General features: G+C 39.7%; 1 protein-coding gene across 1 annotated transcript in view; it reads right to left on the minus strand.

The window, feature by feature from the left end:
- The window catches only part of atl1 (atlastin GTPase 1), a 74,368-nt gene that overhangs the window by 3,989 nt on the left and 54,170 nt on the right, over positions 1-16,209 (minus strand). Inside the window, exons 5-12 of the mRNA XM_059958123.1 lie at positions 15,468-15,518; positions 15,311-15,367; positions 14,673-14,765; positions 13,132-13,270; positions 12,806-12,933; positions 8,209-8,265; positions 4,994-5,065; positions 3,604-4,035 (exon numbers count right to left, since the gene is read on the minus strand). Coding sequence (XP_059814106.1) covers positions 3,604-4,035; positions 4,994-5,065; positions 8,209-8,265; positions 12,806-12,933; positions 13,132-13,270; positions 14,673-14,765; positions 15,311-15,367; positions 15,468-15,518 — 1,029 coding nt within the window. The remainder of the gene's footprint in view (positions 1-3,603; positions 4,036-4,993; positions 5,066-8,208; positions 8,266-12,805; positions 12,934-13,131; positions 13,271-14,672; positions 14,766-15,310; positions 15,368-15,467; positions 15,519-16,209) is intronic.

Consider the following 16,209-nt stretch of genomic DNA (forward strand, 5'->3'; position numbering starts at 1 on the left):
AATGAAGTTGAAAAGAAGTAGACTTAAAATAAATTTTTAAATGTTTGTAATTATTGTCCCGGACTACTACAGCACCGATACAGGCCCTTAGGGCCATCTTTCTGCCATTTACCTGTACCCAGACATGTTAATACCAAAATGCGTGGCAAACCCTGCAGGTTGCCCCCAGCACATTCTTGGGTGTGTTGATTGCTAATGCAAAATGATGCATTTCACTATGTATGTGTGATAAAGAAATCTGACTGTAACCCCCCCCCCCCCATATCTCTTATCCATCTGCTCATCCAAACTTCTCTTAAATGCTACAACTGAACCCCTACCCACCACTTTAGCGAGCAGCTCATCCACACTTACATCAACCTCTGAATGAAGTAGTTCCCCCTGAGGTTCCCCCTAAATACTTCACTTTTCATCCAAAACCTATGACCTCTACTTGTAGTCTACAGGTCTCTATGCATTCACCCTATTTATTTTGCATACTGCGGTATGATCTCTCCTCATTTTCATGCGCTGCAGGGAAGTAAGTCCTTATCTATCCCTGTAACTCAAATCCTGACAACATCCATGTAAATATTTTCTGTACTTTTTCAAGCTTATTGATATACTCCCAGTAGATAGGTGACCAGAACTGCACACAGTACTCCAAATTCAGCCTCACCCACAACTTCAACATCCCACCTCCTGTATTCAACAGGATGTGGGATACCAAGATTTCTGAGGGCAATGTGCCAAAAGCTCTCTTTAGGACCTTATCTACCTGTGAACCCATTTTCAAGGAATTAGGGATCGGTATTCTCAGATCCACTGTTTCCATTCGCTTCAAGCCTTACCCTGGTTTGTCCCTCCAAATTGCAACATTTTCAGCTCATTTTCCCAGCTGGTCCAGACCACATTGCAAGTCTTGACAGTCATTACGCTCTCAATCTTAGTGTCATCTGCAAATTTGCTTATAAAATTCAACATATTATCATGTAAATCATAAATATAGATAATAACAACAGACCCAGCGCCAATCCCCGAAGCACATCTTTACTCTCAACCATCTACTACCACTGATTCCTCTCATGGAACCAGCATTAAATCCAATTTACTGCTTCATCTTGAATGCAAAGCAACTTAACCTCCTGAACTAGTCCCCCATGTGGGGCTTTTACAAAGAACCTACTAAAGTAGACAATGACTACCAATTCCCCTTCACCAACCTTCTTGGTAATCTCCTCAAAAGCTCTAAGATTAGTCACAAACAAAGCCATGTTGACTATCCCTCTTCAGGCCTTGTCTATCCAAATAATACTTTCTCATGACTGATGTCAGGCTCTGTGGCCTGGAGTTTTCGGGTTTATTGAACTAATGAACAACTTCAGCTATTCTTCAGTCCTCTGGCATTATGTTTTGAATGTCTCTGTTAGAGCCTCTGCACTGGCTTTCCACAAGGTCCAAGGGAACACCCCATCAGAAACTGGCGAGTTATCACCTCAACACAGCCAACACCACCTCGCCAGATACAGTCCACAACCCCACTACTTTATTTTGCTCTCAGTTCTATAGACTACGTCTGTCTCACAATAAATACAGATGCAAAAACAATTATTCAAGATCTCCCCCATCCTTTTTGACTCCATGATCATCTTTTTTGAGCATACTGATCATCAAGTGGACCAAATCCATTTGACCCTTGCAATCATTTTGCTCTTATTATAGCTATAGAACCCCTTGGGATTCTTGAATGCCATTTCCTCTTGATTTCTCTCTTCAGTGTTCTCTTGTATTTTCTATACTCCTTAGTACCTCAATAGACCCTAACTGCCTATACCTGATATGCACCTCCTTTTTCTTTACCAGAGCCTCAATACCCAATGTTTCCTAAACCCGTCACTCCTGCCTTTTATTCTAACAGCAACAAGCAGATTCCACACTCTCAATACTTCACTTTTGAAGGCCTCCCATTTGTCCAGCATCTCTTTGCGAGAAAACAACCTATCCAAATGCACGTCTGTCAGATAGATCCCTTCTGATGCCATCAGAATTGGTCTTTCTCCAGCTTGAAATCTTAACCTGAGGACCAGTCCTATCCTTCTCTCCATAATTATCTTGAAACTGACTCTTTTATCAGGCATGGTGAAATTAAATTTTCCTAATTTAACTGAAATTCAGTGTTGGTTTATAGTATTTATTCAAAGCCTCCAAAGGCTGACCTAAGGACCAAATATTAAACTCAAAACCTTAACTAAACCAATAATTACCGTGTTGTTAGCAATGCCCAGATCAAGAAGAAATTTTGTTCCTTAATGTATTCCAAATTGGTTACAAAATTCATTAATAAATGTTGAGAATTCAATTTAAATGTTACTCAATATTCATAAAATCCCATTATTTTACAAATAAGTTATCACTTTTATTTAAATATCTGCTAGAACACACTACCTGAAGCTGATCACACAAAAAATAGATCATTGCAAATGTAGAATGGTGCCACAGAGTAACCTCAGCCTGCTAGGTGATGGTATAAGATATGAAATCTTACCTCATTGGTACTTCCCTATGGAATTGCAGAAAAGAAAGAAGAATATTGAAAGGACAAAGCTAATCTCAATATAAAATTGTAAAAACAGCAGATGGAAGAACCAAAAACTAAGTACATGTTGCAATTACACACAAGGTAGCTATCATAAGTTTAAGTGAACAGATGCCACTGTATTGTCTGTATGTATATGACTGTGTATGCACCTACTGATTAACACACATCACACCGTTTGTTTTGATGTGTATGTGACAAACAAAGCTAATTGTTTTACTCATTTAAAAAACTGGTTGTTAGTTGTTTTTCCCCTGCAGTAGACTACTCCTGATCCCTTAGAAGAAAACATACAATAAAATACTTTCTAATAAGATTAATTATGATGGAGTGCAAGTTTAAGTATTGCTCATTTGGGTAAAAATCCAAAATCACATTTATTAAAGTCTTAATTGTGCAAATAATCAAATAAAAACACATTGAAGAAAATATACTTAACTGGTTCACAAAAGTAACTATTTGTTTTAAAGATTCATTGACATCTAACATGAGAATGGTGTGCATATGTGATATGGACCAATCAAGTGCAACTGAAGGATTTTCTTTCCACTGTAATTAAACCTGGAGGGCCTGGTATCCAGAATGTCATCACCCGTCATTAGTGCTAAATGTTCCAGTTAATCATTTTGGTAAGTAGAATTTTAGAGGCAGAGCAGATTATTCTGAAATGAATGGACATTGGAGGAAGGGTACAATGTGCCAGTGTGACTGTTTGGCAGTCAATGATGTCAGGTGTTAATCAAAGCACACTAACATGGTGTTCTACAGAAACTTTTTTTTGCTGAGCCAAAGTCTACAACCTTGCATATGAAAGTTGATAATCTAATTAGTTAAATCATGACATCTGGTCACATAATAATGAGGTAATTCAAATCTAAATCATAATACTTCATTGACAAAGATTGTGCAGAAACATTCTGCATCATTAACTTAAAGCTCTTAGTAATGGTTTTGTAACAGGATGAAAACAATCTGTCCCAGCAATAGTCAATTGTTCTAGAACACAAGAAAACCTGGAGTACACTTACCTGGTCCCATAAGGCTCCTGCTACTTGATCTATGACAGCTCCAAGCTCTCTGTATTCTCCAGAGTATCTAATATATGCCCATGTGCACAAAGTAATGAGAGCCAATCCCATGATCATATTGCACAGGCTGGCTATAATGTCCACTCCAATAAACCCAGTGACTCCAGCTATTACATACATAATAAATATCACCACAAACAAAGTGGCAGGTGTACGTGCTGCATGGAATATATTTTTGCTATCATTGTGTTTGATGTAGTTAATGTATAACTCGTCAACTTCATTCTCCAGTTGCTGTAAGTAGCGGCGACTGAACTCCTCTCCTCCCATCTTCTTAACTCCACGGAATAATCTGACAGCTTCTTCTCGAAGCTCCGAGTGCTTGTTCTGGAGGTCAGCAGGTGCAAGAAATGGTCTGTCCCCTCCACAGACCTATGGGGTAAAACGGCATTTGAACTGAATCGGAATAGAGATGGACACAAGGGAGTAAGTGAGATCAGCACAAGACCTAATTTGCAAAGTTAATCTAAAACCTGACCGTGTGTTAACAATGATACCAAGACTGCAAGCTTCCTGGTTCAGTTTTTGCACAGCTGCAGGGGAAAAGCACTGATGGCATGGAAACAAAGCAGGTGACAAGGACTTTAACCTTAACATGCAAGTGGAAGAGACTTTGACTGGGTGTCTGCAAACAGTATGAGACAGCTGAGTGGTGAATGAAGGTAGAGCTGATGAAGGGAAGATGAGATTCGTCAGTACACATGTAGAAAATGGTACCGTGCCTTTAGATGGCATTGCCAAAGGACAGCATGTAGATGCTTGAGCGATAACTGTGTGCTTGCAGGGAGAAAGCTGGTGAATCTATGACTGTGGAATAATGAATAAGAACAACACGAATATTCTCGACCATTCACAGCATGTAGTTACCGGCAGTGGCCTTATAAAGAGCTTTCATTTAGCACTTTTCACAACTTCAGGATATCCTGGTGTTGTATATTCAAAGTTCATTCTAAATGTAGTCACAATTGACATCACAGATTCTAGTTCCCACACCCACTTTTTACATCTTCAAACAATTTGGTTAGTGGAGTACAAGTGCTTAGTACAAGTTGTAGATTGAATCAATGGAATTAAATTAAATTTGACTAAGAGGAAAATTAACGGATTAATTAGCAACGTAAAATGCTAGTCGCATAATCTGCTAATCAGCTACAGCATCATCCAATTCTAATGGTAATTTGGGAATCTGGCCAAGTAGATTAAGTTAACTAGATTCAGGCACATTTTTTTAAATGCAAATCTTTTTCCAATCGCAGTATTAAGTTTTGATATTCAAAGGCTGACACTTTAACCAGAAAAAAAACTTGGTACAGTGATGTAGACTGCTTACCTCCTCCATTTTTTTACTGTACAAGTCCTTGGCTGCTGCTACAGCTGCTAAATTGTTGGCTTCTGCTGTGGCCTTAATTATATGGAAGGATAAGGAGACTGGTTAGATGAACTGGCAATGTTTTGACAGTGTGTACTGAATAAACGGTGGATCTCAATGAATGAATAAAATGAATATTAAACTTGTTGAATTCCCTTGAATTCAGTGAAATGATAAAATATTTTTGCCCTGTTAGCAACCTGAGATAATATCATCAGAGTCAGGTTTAATTTGCTGTTTTGTGGCAGCAGGACAGTACAATACATAATAAAAAAAGTATAAATTGCAAATAGAAGTATATTTACAAAAATTAAATTAGTGCAAAAGGAGTGGAAAAGAAATACAGAGGTAGTGTTAAAGGTTAATTTGCGAGTTGAGTCGGCGGTGAGGAAGGCAAATGCCATGATAGCATTCATTTCAAGAGGTCTGGAATACAAGAGCAAGGATGTGATGCTGAGGCTTTATAAGGCACTGGTGAGGCCTCACCTTGAGTATTGTGAACAGTTTTGGGCTCCTCATCTAAAAGATGTGCTGACACTGGAAGGAGTTAGAGGAGGTTCACAAGAATGAAAGGGTTATTATACCAGGAACATGTTATGGCTCTGGGTCTGTACTCGCTGGAGTTCAGCAGGATGACGGGGGATCTCATTGAAACCTTTTGAATATTGAAAGGCTTAGACAGGATAGATGTGGAAAAGACATTTCCCATAGTGGAGGTGTCTAGGACAAGAGGGCACAGCCTCAGGAGAGAGAGGCGTCTATTTAAAATAGAGGTGCGGTGAAATTTCTTTGGTGAATTTGTGGAATTTGCTACCACAGGCAGCTGTGGAGGGCAGGTCATTGGGTGTATTTAAAGCAGAGATTGATAGGTTCCTGATTGGACACGGTATGAGAGGTTGCAGGGAGAAGGTCGGGGAGAGGGGCTGAGGAGGGAGAAAAATGGTTCAACCATGATTGAATGATGGAGCAAACTCAATGGGCCAAAAGGCCTAATTCTGCTCCTATGTCTTATGTTTATGGGTGCATTGTCCATTCAGAAATCTGATGGTGGAGGGGAAGAATGTTGAGCGTGTGTCTCTATGCTCCTGTACCTTCTCCTTGATGGTAGAGGACACATCAAGGGTGATGGGTGATGGGGTCCTGAACGATGATGCCTCTTTTTTGAGGCATCGTCTTTTGAAGATGGCCTCAATGTTCAGAACACTAGTGCCATGACGGAGGTAGCAACTTTCTGCAGCTTTTCCCAATCCTGTGTGGTGGTCCCTCCATACCAGTGATACAACCAGTTAGAGTGCTCTCCACGCTGCATCAGCAGAAATTTGCTAGTCTTTGGTGACATAAATCAGTAACGGAGACGTACAAACCCAGATTTTTTTAAAAAATTCTAATTTAAGAGATTCATGTATTATCCAATAATGAATAAATTACACAACCTGGAGATTTGTTTGCTCACAGGTAGCCACAAAGCAAGAAACCCAAAAGAACTCAATTAAGGAAAAAACAAGAATGAAAATAAAAATAAAAGATCAAAACTTGATTCACAAGAGAAAGAAAAAACATATGGAAACAACTGAAGCAAACAACAGCAGCATTTTGAACCAAAACAGAGTCCTCAGATCTGAACCTCAGAGCAGCCTGGAGTAGGCCCAAAGCCTTGCCTACCAGTTCATCATATTAGTGGGTCTAGAGCACAGCAGCCAGAGTGATCCACCCTCACTATGTTTCATAGGTTACTGTACAATTGTCCCATTGTGAGCCAGTGGGTCTTGAAAATTACAATTGATTCATAAACTATAATGTATTACTAACAAGATGTTTAATATAATTTGTTGGGAGAAAAATGCATCCTGTTTCCATTCTGCATGGCCCAATTTAGTTCTGCGTTTCTTAAGTACAGGAGAATGATTTCTTAACTCAGGGCAAATTAATGGACCTTATTTTCAATTTAATCCAGTCAGCCTGGTCAGTCATAAATTGCCATTTAGTGAACTTGGACAAGAAAATCTGGATGATTATGTCTTAATGTAGATTTTTTCCCCCTGGAATCACTATCAAGCTAATCATGCTAAATGGGTTTCTAAGTGGTCTCTACATGTCTCTAGATATTCAATAGGAGTGTTGACAAATCGGAATCTGAGTTTCCACTAGTAGCAAGATTCCTTTAATTACATCATTTACATCTTCAAGCAGTTTAATTATTTTTTACAATTATACTTCCTTTTACATATTATTCATATCTGTTTAATACTGCTGTAACAAATGTAAAGGACATTCATTACTGTCAAATCAAGGATAGTCTAACTTAAGACCAGTTGTTAGGGATACTGACCGCATCAACAAGGTTTTAACATGACGCCCCTGCCACAGTGTCCAATTTGAGGAATGACCACTAGGTGGCATCTGAACATAGGAAGGGATTCAGCATAAAGCACCGACAATTACTGCTTCAGTGAAAGGACCTTCTGCAGCCTTTCCAGTTTGGGGTAGTAACACGATTCAATTTCTGACCTTAGTTAATTAAATGTCTCTCAAATTACAGTAGTTTATTAATGTCACCTAAATCTCTGTTTTGAGTTCTGCACTTCAATTATATTTAGGAGGCAAAGTTATGAACCCATCTTTAGATACACTCTTTCTAGCCTCTCCCAAGTTTGCCAGTTCATTGGACCATTTAGCAACTGGTAGAAAGTTTAAGGTGAGAGGGGAGAGATTGTAATATTATTGTATTGGGCCTGCGGTTTGTCTGTGGGTCACTGGTCACCTGACAGCCTAATATAATTACTACATGGTGCAGAATTCCCAACCACCTTCCCCTTTTGTCTCTAACACCTCCCATCCCCCTCCCCCTTCCAACTGAAAGATGCTTGATGTTCTTATAGATTTGTCTGGAGCATTAGAAAAGATTAGAATGCCAATGAAATGAATCAGTGCTTCCTGATGTTTGGCTCCACTTAGAATGTTACAATTTGCTGCATCTACAAAGTACAGAGCGTATTTTCATAAAGAACTAGGTTTACACAAGGACTAAATGTTATTACATTCTAATTTAATCTGGATTTGTAGGCCATTGCTTTGCAAGAGTGTAAAGCAAAACATGAAATTTGTATTGTACTTTGACTAATACAACTACGAAATCTATTGACATCATACACAGATCTGTGACTGAGTTACACTACCTGTAACATAGACTTGGGATGTGGCAGTTCTTCCCCTTGATAAATCTTTATGTATGCCTGTAATAAAATAATTTAAACACAAAGTTTATGGTCATTGATACGTTCGGTGTTCAATATGTCTCAGAGATAATGACAGACATCAGATTTCACTGTGATACCCTGAACATTCAGAGAATTGATTCTTGTCAGTAATTCCCCGATACAGAAAGGTGGTTCCTGGTTCGGTTGATATCGTCTACTACAACACTGGACGCACATACGGCTGACAGCTTCACACGCATAATGATTAATGAAGACTCACTACAATTCTCACCTCAATTATGAAGAGACTGCTGCTGCAGTTTTTAAATACTTTGTGCATTTTTCAGAGTCTTGATACCAATGGTATCCAACTTTTGGGAGACAATAAATGTCCCGCTTTGTGCCTAAAGAGATGTGCTTGCTATGGTCTCTGTAGCAGCAAACCGAACAACTGCTGCTGCCAGCAACCCCACCGAGTTGTTACTCTTGCATGACCTCACACCTGTAATGATTGCTCCAAAAGTCGAGGATATACATTTGATCCTTTATTAGCAATTAGCAAACAAGACAACCTCGAAGCGATGAAACTGTGCCCAAGTATAAGCTAAGCATAACTGGGATAGGACCTCCATCAACCCCAGCTACTACAGACTGCAAAGAAAAAAGCATAAATACATAACTTAACCCCTTCGTCTTTACCATGCCCCCACTCGTGACTATTTACCCTAACAAACATAATAAATGCACAACACAGAATACAATGTAGATAGAGAACAGTCTCCTTTTACCTACTGTTTACATAATGACATCAACACAGTCAGCTTTCAATGATAGTCCACCTTACCTCACTATCAGTAAAACTCACAGCCTAAAGGTTCAGCATTAGTAAATTGAAAAGTACTGCTGAGAACACTACTAATTTTTTTCCATTGCCTCCTCATTTGCTTCCACTAGCTGGGCTTCATGGGTTCCAATTTGCAGCATTTTCTTTGGCAGGTCAATATTCCCTCTAAGATGTCTGCACACACATCTTTTGCTACTAGTGTACAAATGAATTTAAACGGCACACAAAAGGTTGTCACCCTCTTCCTTGTTTGCATGTTACATATATTTCACGATCATACACAATCTCATTTCCTTTTCTGGTTTCTGATGTGGATGGCGCTGACAACGTGAAGCTTGCGATGATTTGTCTGCAAATTTTAGACGAGGCTTATTTATACAGTTTTTATTGAAGAAATTACTCAGGCGCACACGTTGTTCTCACTGGGTAAAAGTAGCACAGCGCAAGATTTTTGCGCACACTGGTCATTACAAATCAGAGGGAACATTGCTGCAGGTATTGGAAATAAACAGGAAAACCCTTACAGGAAATGATCTTCTTTGCCTCTGTTCTGGAACTTTGTCAAATAGCCATTCAACGTTGCTGGTAATCACTTAATACGTTTTCAAAAATAATGCAGCCTTGAAATAATATAGATTAGCTATATGCTGGGGGTGGAAGCTGGGAGGCAATAGATGGAAGAGATAAAAGGGCTTAAGAAGAATGAGACTGATAAGAAAGAAGAATGAGGCTGATAAGAAAGAAGAACGGATAGGAAAGAAAGGGATGGAAGACAGGCACCAGATGGAGGGGAAGGGCAGGTGAGAAAAGGTGATGTGAGAGGGTAACTAGACTGGGGAATTTTTAAAAAAGGGAAGGAAGGGGGGAATGTTTATTAGAAGTTTAAAAAATTGATGTTTATGCCATCAAGTTGGAGGCTACTCAGAGGGAATATGAGGTGCTGCTCCTTCAACCCGAGATTCACCTCATTGTGATAGCAGAGGAGGCCATGGGAGATCCTGCTTTTTACAATGGGGAGAACAAAGGTACTCTCCTCCTCTTTCTTATTCTGGCTTCTACCCCCTTCTTTTCCAGTCTTGATGAAGAGTCTCCAGCCTGAAACATGGACTAGTAACTAGTGGAGTGGTGCTGCAGCAACAACCTGACACTCAATGTCAGTAAGACGAAAGAGCTGATTGTGGACTTTCCATTGATGCAGTTTGATGTGTAGAGTTCGTCCAAGATTTCCAGCTTCCACAGAATCTCCTGGGTTTAAGTATTTTATCATTTTTTTTATTGCAGGAAGCTAACTTCAGAATCAGAATCAGAATCAAGTTTATTCTCACCAGCATGTGACGTGAAATTTGTTAACTTAGCAGCAGCAGTTCAATGCAATATGTAATCTAGCAGAGAAAAAAGTAATAGTACTTAAACAAGTAAGTCAATTACATATATTGAATAGATTTTAAATATGTGCAAAAACATTAATACTGTATATTAAAAAAAAGTGAGGTAGTGTCCAAAGATTTAATGTCCAGTTAGGAATGGGATGGCAGAGGGGAAGAAGCTGTTTCTGAATCGCTGAGTGTGTGCCTTCAGGCTTCTGTACCTCCTACCTGATGGTAACAGTGAGAAAAGGGCATGCCCTGGGTGCTGGAGGTCCTTAATAATAGACATTGCCTTTCTGAGACACCGCTCCCTAAAGATGTCCTGGGTACTTTGTAGGCTGGTGCCCAAGATGAAACTGACTAGATTTACCACCTTCTGCAGTTTCTTTCAGTCCTGTGCTGTAGCCCCTCCATATCAGACAGTGATGCAGCCTGTCAGAATGATCTTCACAGTACAAAAGTTTTTGAGTGTATTTGTTGACATGCCAAATCTTTTCAAATTCCTAATGAAGTATAGCCGCTGTCTTGCCTTCTTTATGACTACATCAATACATTGGGACCAGGTTAGATCCTCAGAGATCTTGACATCCAGGAACCTGAAGCTGCTTACTCTTGCCACTTCTGATCCCTATGAGGATTGGTATGTGTTCCTTCGTCTTACCCTTCCTGAAGTCCACAATCAGCTCCTTTGTCTTACTGACGTTGAGTGCCAGGTTGTTGCTGCGGCACCACTACACTAGTTGGCATAACATAAGAACATAAGAAATAGGAGCAGGAATAGGCCATCCGGCCCATCGAACCTGCCCCGCCATTCAATAAGATCATGGCTGATCTGTCTGTAAACTCAGCTCCATCTACCTGCTTTTTTCCCATAACCATTAATTCCCCTACTTTGTAAAAATCTATCAAACTGAATCTTAAATATATTTAGTGAAGAAGCCTCAACTGCTTCCCTGGGCAGAGAATTCCACAGATTCACCATTCTCCTCATCCCTGTCCTAAATCATCTCCTCTGAATCTTGAGGCAATGTCCCCTAGTTCTAGTCTCACCTACCAATGGAAACAACTTTCCTACTTCTATCTTATCTACTCCATTCAAAATTTTGTATGTTTCTATAAGATCCCCTCTCATTCTTCTGAATCCCATAAAATATAATCCCAGGCGACTCAATCTCTCCTCTTCATCTCGGGAATCAACCTGGTGAGCCTCCTCTGCACAGCCTCCAAAGCCATAGTTGGTGTATCTCACTCCTGTACACCCTCTCGTCACCACCTGAGATTCTACCAACAATGGTTGTATCATCAGCAAATTTATAGATGGTGTTTGAGCTATGCCTAGCCACACAGTCATGTGTATATAGAGAGTAGAGCAGTGGGCTAAGCACACATCCGAGGCATGCCAGTATTCTACCTTTCTATCCCTTTACTAGCCAGTATCCATTCTCTACTTTTAATATATCAGTCATAATTAAAACTGATATACTGAACTCCTTATTTTGTAATGTAGATGGCTGAAGGCCAAGTAATTGAGTTGATTTAAAGCTGAGGTTGATAGTTTTTTTGATTAGTAAGGGTGTCATATTTTACAGGCAGAAAGCAGGAGAATGGGCTTGAGGGGGAAAATGAATCAGCCATGATCAAATGCAGAATACACGATGAGTTGAATGGCCTAATTCTGCTCCTTTGTCTAGTAGTCTCCACCACCAATTTTCACAACCTACTCAAGGTGCTTAGATGGTCATAGTTCTACTTGTTTCATCCATTCCCTCCATCCGCGGTGCTCTTATTGAATGAAGCAAATCCCACACTCCCTACTATATTTTACACTTCGAGTTTCAGATTGGTCCTGATTGATTAAAGTGTTTTGCTCCTGAGGAAATCCCTTGTGAAGCACAACTCTCGTCACCAATAAATTGCTACCTCTGTTCCCCTCCATTCCCAGCTTCCAGCTATTATTTGCCCTCATCTTCTACCCAACTTCTGGTCCAAGAATTGCATCCAACATACAATTTTAAACATTCCCTTATATGCTTGTACTTAATTTTCACCTATGCACATGTCCTACACATTCAGATTTACTTATCACATGTACATGAAAACATACCTCCCCCAAGGATATTCTGGGAGCAGCCCACATTCCCGTGCCAACACAGCATACCCATAATGCTTGGCAGAACTCAACAAGCCACAAAACAAGGCCTCTTCCTCCCTCCCACCACTCACGCTGAATAGACAACAAGAAAACGTTCATCAAGTAATGGCCTCAAAAACAGCATTAGGAAAGCAAGATTGGAACATTTAGATAAAAATTAACTTTTTAATTTATGTTACCATTTTAAATCAAAAGCTTCATTTGATGTTTTACCTTGAAATATTCCACAAGTCCTCGGCCAGTGATTTTATTCCCATTAATTTCTTTCAACTCAAGGTTCTCAGGACAAAGGAGCCAGGAAACAAGAACTTTCAGATGTTTTATAAACTGTTCGTCAATCTCTGAGCGAAATAAACAATTTGATTAAAAGCATATATTTTATGTTTCTGCTAATTACATTTGTGCAATGCAAAGTATTAAAAAGCTTTACATTTTAGATATTGTTTAAATGTCAGTGGAATCATCTGCTGAGAGGCACCTGGAGTAAGTGGGCACAACAATATCTGGCTGAATATTGCCACAACAGGCTGAATCACTACCTTTTATTCGTCCATCAAAGTTGGGATTGGTCGCCACTTTCAAGCCAGGGTGTGGCATTAGGAAGCAGGAGATGTTTGTAAAACAGGAATAAATGTGCTTCCTGACATTTTGTAGCTCCTCATGCTGATTTTCTGAAATCTGGAATATGTAAAGAAGGAAAAAACATCAATTATGGTACATAATATGGCACCTTGAATCCATAAATAATTCAACACAATTTTTAAGTGCATGAACCTTGATGTTAACACAAAAAAGCAGTAAAGGGATGTGGATTTAATTAGGAGAAACACTGGCATGCACGTACAACACCCTGGCATTCTGAAGACACAGAATGATTTGTTAATCATTTTACATCTCCACTCTTCAAGTCGCTCAATTATCCCAAGTTCTGACCCAGGTCTCATAAAGTTGAAGCACAACCTCCCTACGTCTGCATTCAGGGGTGAAGTCTAATGTCCCATTTGCCTTCCCAACTGTTGCCACCTTCAAGGATCTATGGACTTGTACTCTGAGGTCTTTCTGTTCCTCGCTATTCTGAAGGTCCCTGCCATTCATGATGGTGTCTGCTATCCTCAGGTCACGACATCTTATGAACGTGCCTTGGCCTCATCACATTTCCAGCAAGTGCTTTCATCACTTTCCAGCAAATAACGTGCAAACAGGATACAGCCCTAGGCAAAGATCCTCACGCAACCTTCACCCTTTGATTACTGGTGAATCATCCTGATTTCACAGAACAGTTCCTTACATCTTCACATTGGGAACAATATAGTGCATAGTTTTCCTGCTAAACGTCATTATGTTTTCTTTGATCTTTCTAAAACTACACAGTCCTTAGCTGCACCAGTTTACACAATGATATTTATATTAGTTTAATGAGGTAGTGGAACGGCCTCTCTACTGCAGCCTGCCAAGCTTCCAGATGCTCACGGTGTAAAGTCTAACACTGCAGGCAGTGAATGCTGCTACAGGTCTGGCTGAGTTCTTGTTCAATCATCCACTTCCTTTCTCATACAGGTTTCTAACAGGTTACATCTCAATAGTTTCCAGCTTATATATTAACTAAGTATGTACGTGAACACACGTGGGAAAATGTTATCATCACACTTTTCATCATCAGGAACCACTGACTTCTGCACCTCACAGAGTGACCGTTGGTGTCACAGCAGCCTCTCTTACAAGTGCCATTCTTCTCCAGCGACTGAGTTTAGAGGGGTGGCCTGATCTAAGCATTGTGGCTGTGGTTCAGAAAACTGGATCAGTTTTGTAGGTCCCCACTGATCTCCTAGGAACTGCTTTCTGTTTTAAGTGCAACACCTTAAACTGAAACCTATGAGCAGGCCTTCTGCCCATGTTCTTAGCTACAGAACAAGGTGCAGAGGAAGCAGGAGCTTTTCCAACAGGAGGCTACCTGCTCACTTGAGTTCTAAGTCATAGACGTTCTAGCGATAACACCTCACATCTACTTTTACTCAGTGTAACCCTCGGGCTGCCCTCAGCTCCAAGTTATTTACAATCAACTAGATTTTCCTGCACAAACCTTCAGACGTTTCTCCAGGAACTTGATTCCTCCGTTAAGACCATAGTTGAATTCATATGGAAAACTCCAATCGCGAACGAGAAATATGAGAGACTGTTCATTTGAAACAAAGAGAACATCTTTAGTCTCAGAGCCATATTGGGAGAGAATAGAGTTTTCCTTAAGACACAGTCAGTTTATTTAATGGAATTCTGCCAAAAGATATAATTTGACTTTCACAGATGAATAGGAAAGTAACAATGAATTGGTGCATTCACAATTCCTTTTTTGTTTGATACACTCATTTTCTCCAAGTTTTAGAGTCAAGTTATATGTATCTAGTTACAGAGTAAAGTCTTTTTTATCATGGTAGGGATAGGGTTCACACTTCCACACAGCAGGAACTGTGCGTTAGCCGAGGGTTTAATAACTGCAACAGAGCGTACATTATGGAGGCTTCATCAAAGTTGATTGAAAAACAAATCTTCGAACAACAGGTTTCCAGGACAGTTGCCTAGTGTCAAAGAAAGATGAAGATGCAGGAAATAAAGAAAAGACTAAGGTAGGAAAATAATGAACTTAAAATGCAGTAAACATTCATGCTTAATTTAATAAATTATTCTTTGGTAACTTTGCAGAGCAAAAAGTTTATTGCTGACCTGAAAAGGTTTTTGGAATGTTTCTTCCATAGCAAGTCGTCCATATTCAGTGAAGAGCTGAAGAAGACGAAACAGTGACAGCAGGATCATTAATTCACCCTCATGATGGTGATACTGCTTTACATATGTTGTAAATATAAAATAGTGGGTTATTTACCTGTAAATGTTGCAGATCATCTTCTTGAATATTTTGTGACAAGTTATACACCTGGATAAATTTAAGTTGAATTATTACGACTCTGAAAATTACGATATTAATTGCTCTGCTTTATAATTATGCAATAAATTTTTTTATCCTTTAGAAGTTATCATTAAGAATGAACTGTATGATTGTAAGGCACGGCTTTACACACACGTTAATGGCTTTAATGAGATTCTGAAGTGAGTGGCCCTGAAACCCCTACACGATGCTGGTCTATGGATCATTACATCTGAACTACAGTGGCAGGAAAGTTGGGACTAGATACATAAGTAACTAAAACATAAATGAATCTTCCTTATTTTAGCCATAAGGTTAGGCTGGAAGTGAGGATCTGATCTGGAATACACTACCTGTGGTGATGGTGGGAGCAGAGCTGATTCCAGATTGGGGAAGCAGACAGCACATGAGCATGAATAGGTAAACGTGAAGTTTTTGTATGTGTGATGTAAGCACATGTACCGAAGCTCCTGCTGCCTCTCAGAGATTACTTATTGCAGTACTCACCAGGCTCCCTAGCCACCTCTCGAAGCACCACAGATGAGGAGGAGGATGATCAGAGTGAGCAAAGGGCATCAGAACCAGGAGAAAACAAATGCCACGCTATGGAAACACACTTCAAGGAACTGGCAAAGGGTCAACGATTGGCACAGAAGCTATGGTAGTTGTAGTGAAGGAAAAGACTGGGGTGCTTAATATT

The sequence above is a fragment of the Hypanus sabinus genome, chromosome 2 (genome assembly GCF_030144855.1).
Source record: "Hypanus sabinus isolate sHypSab1 chromosome 2, sHypSab1.hap1, whole genome shotgun sequence".
Taxonomy (NCBI): Eukaryota; Metazoa; Chordata; class Chondrichthyes; order Myliobatiformes; family Dasyatidae; genus Hypanus; species Hypanus sabinus.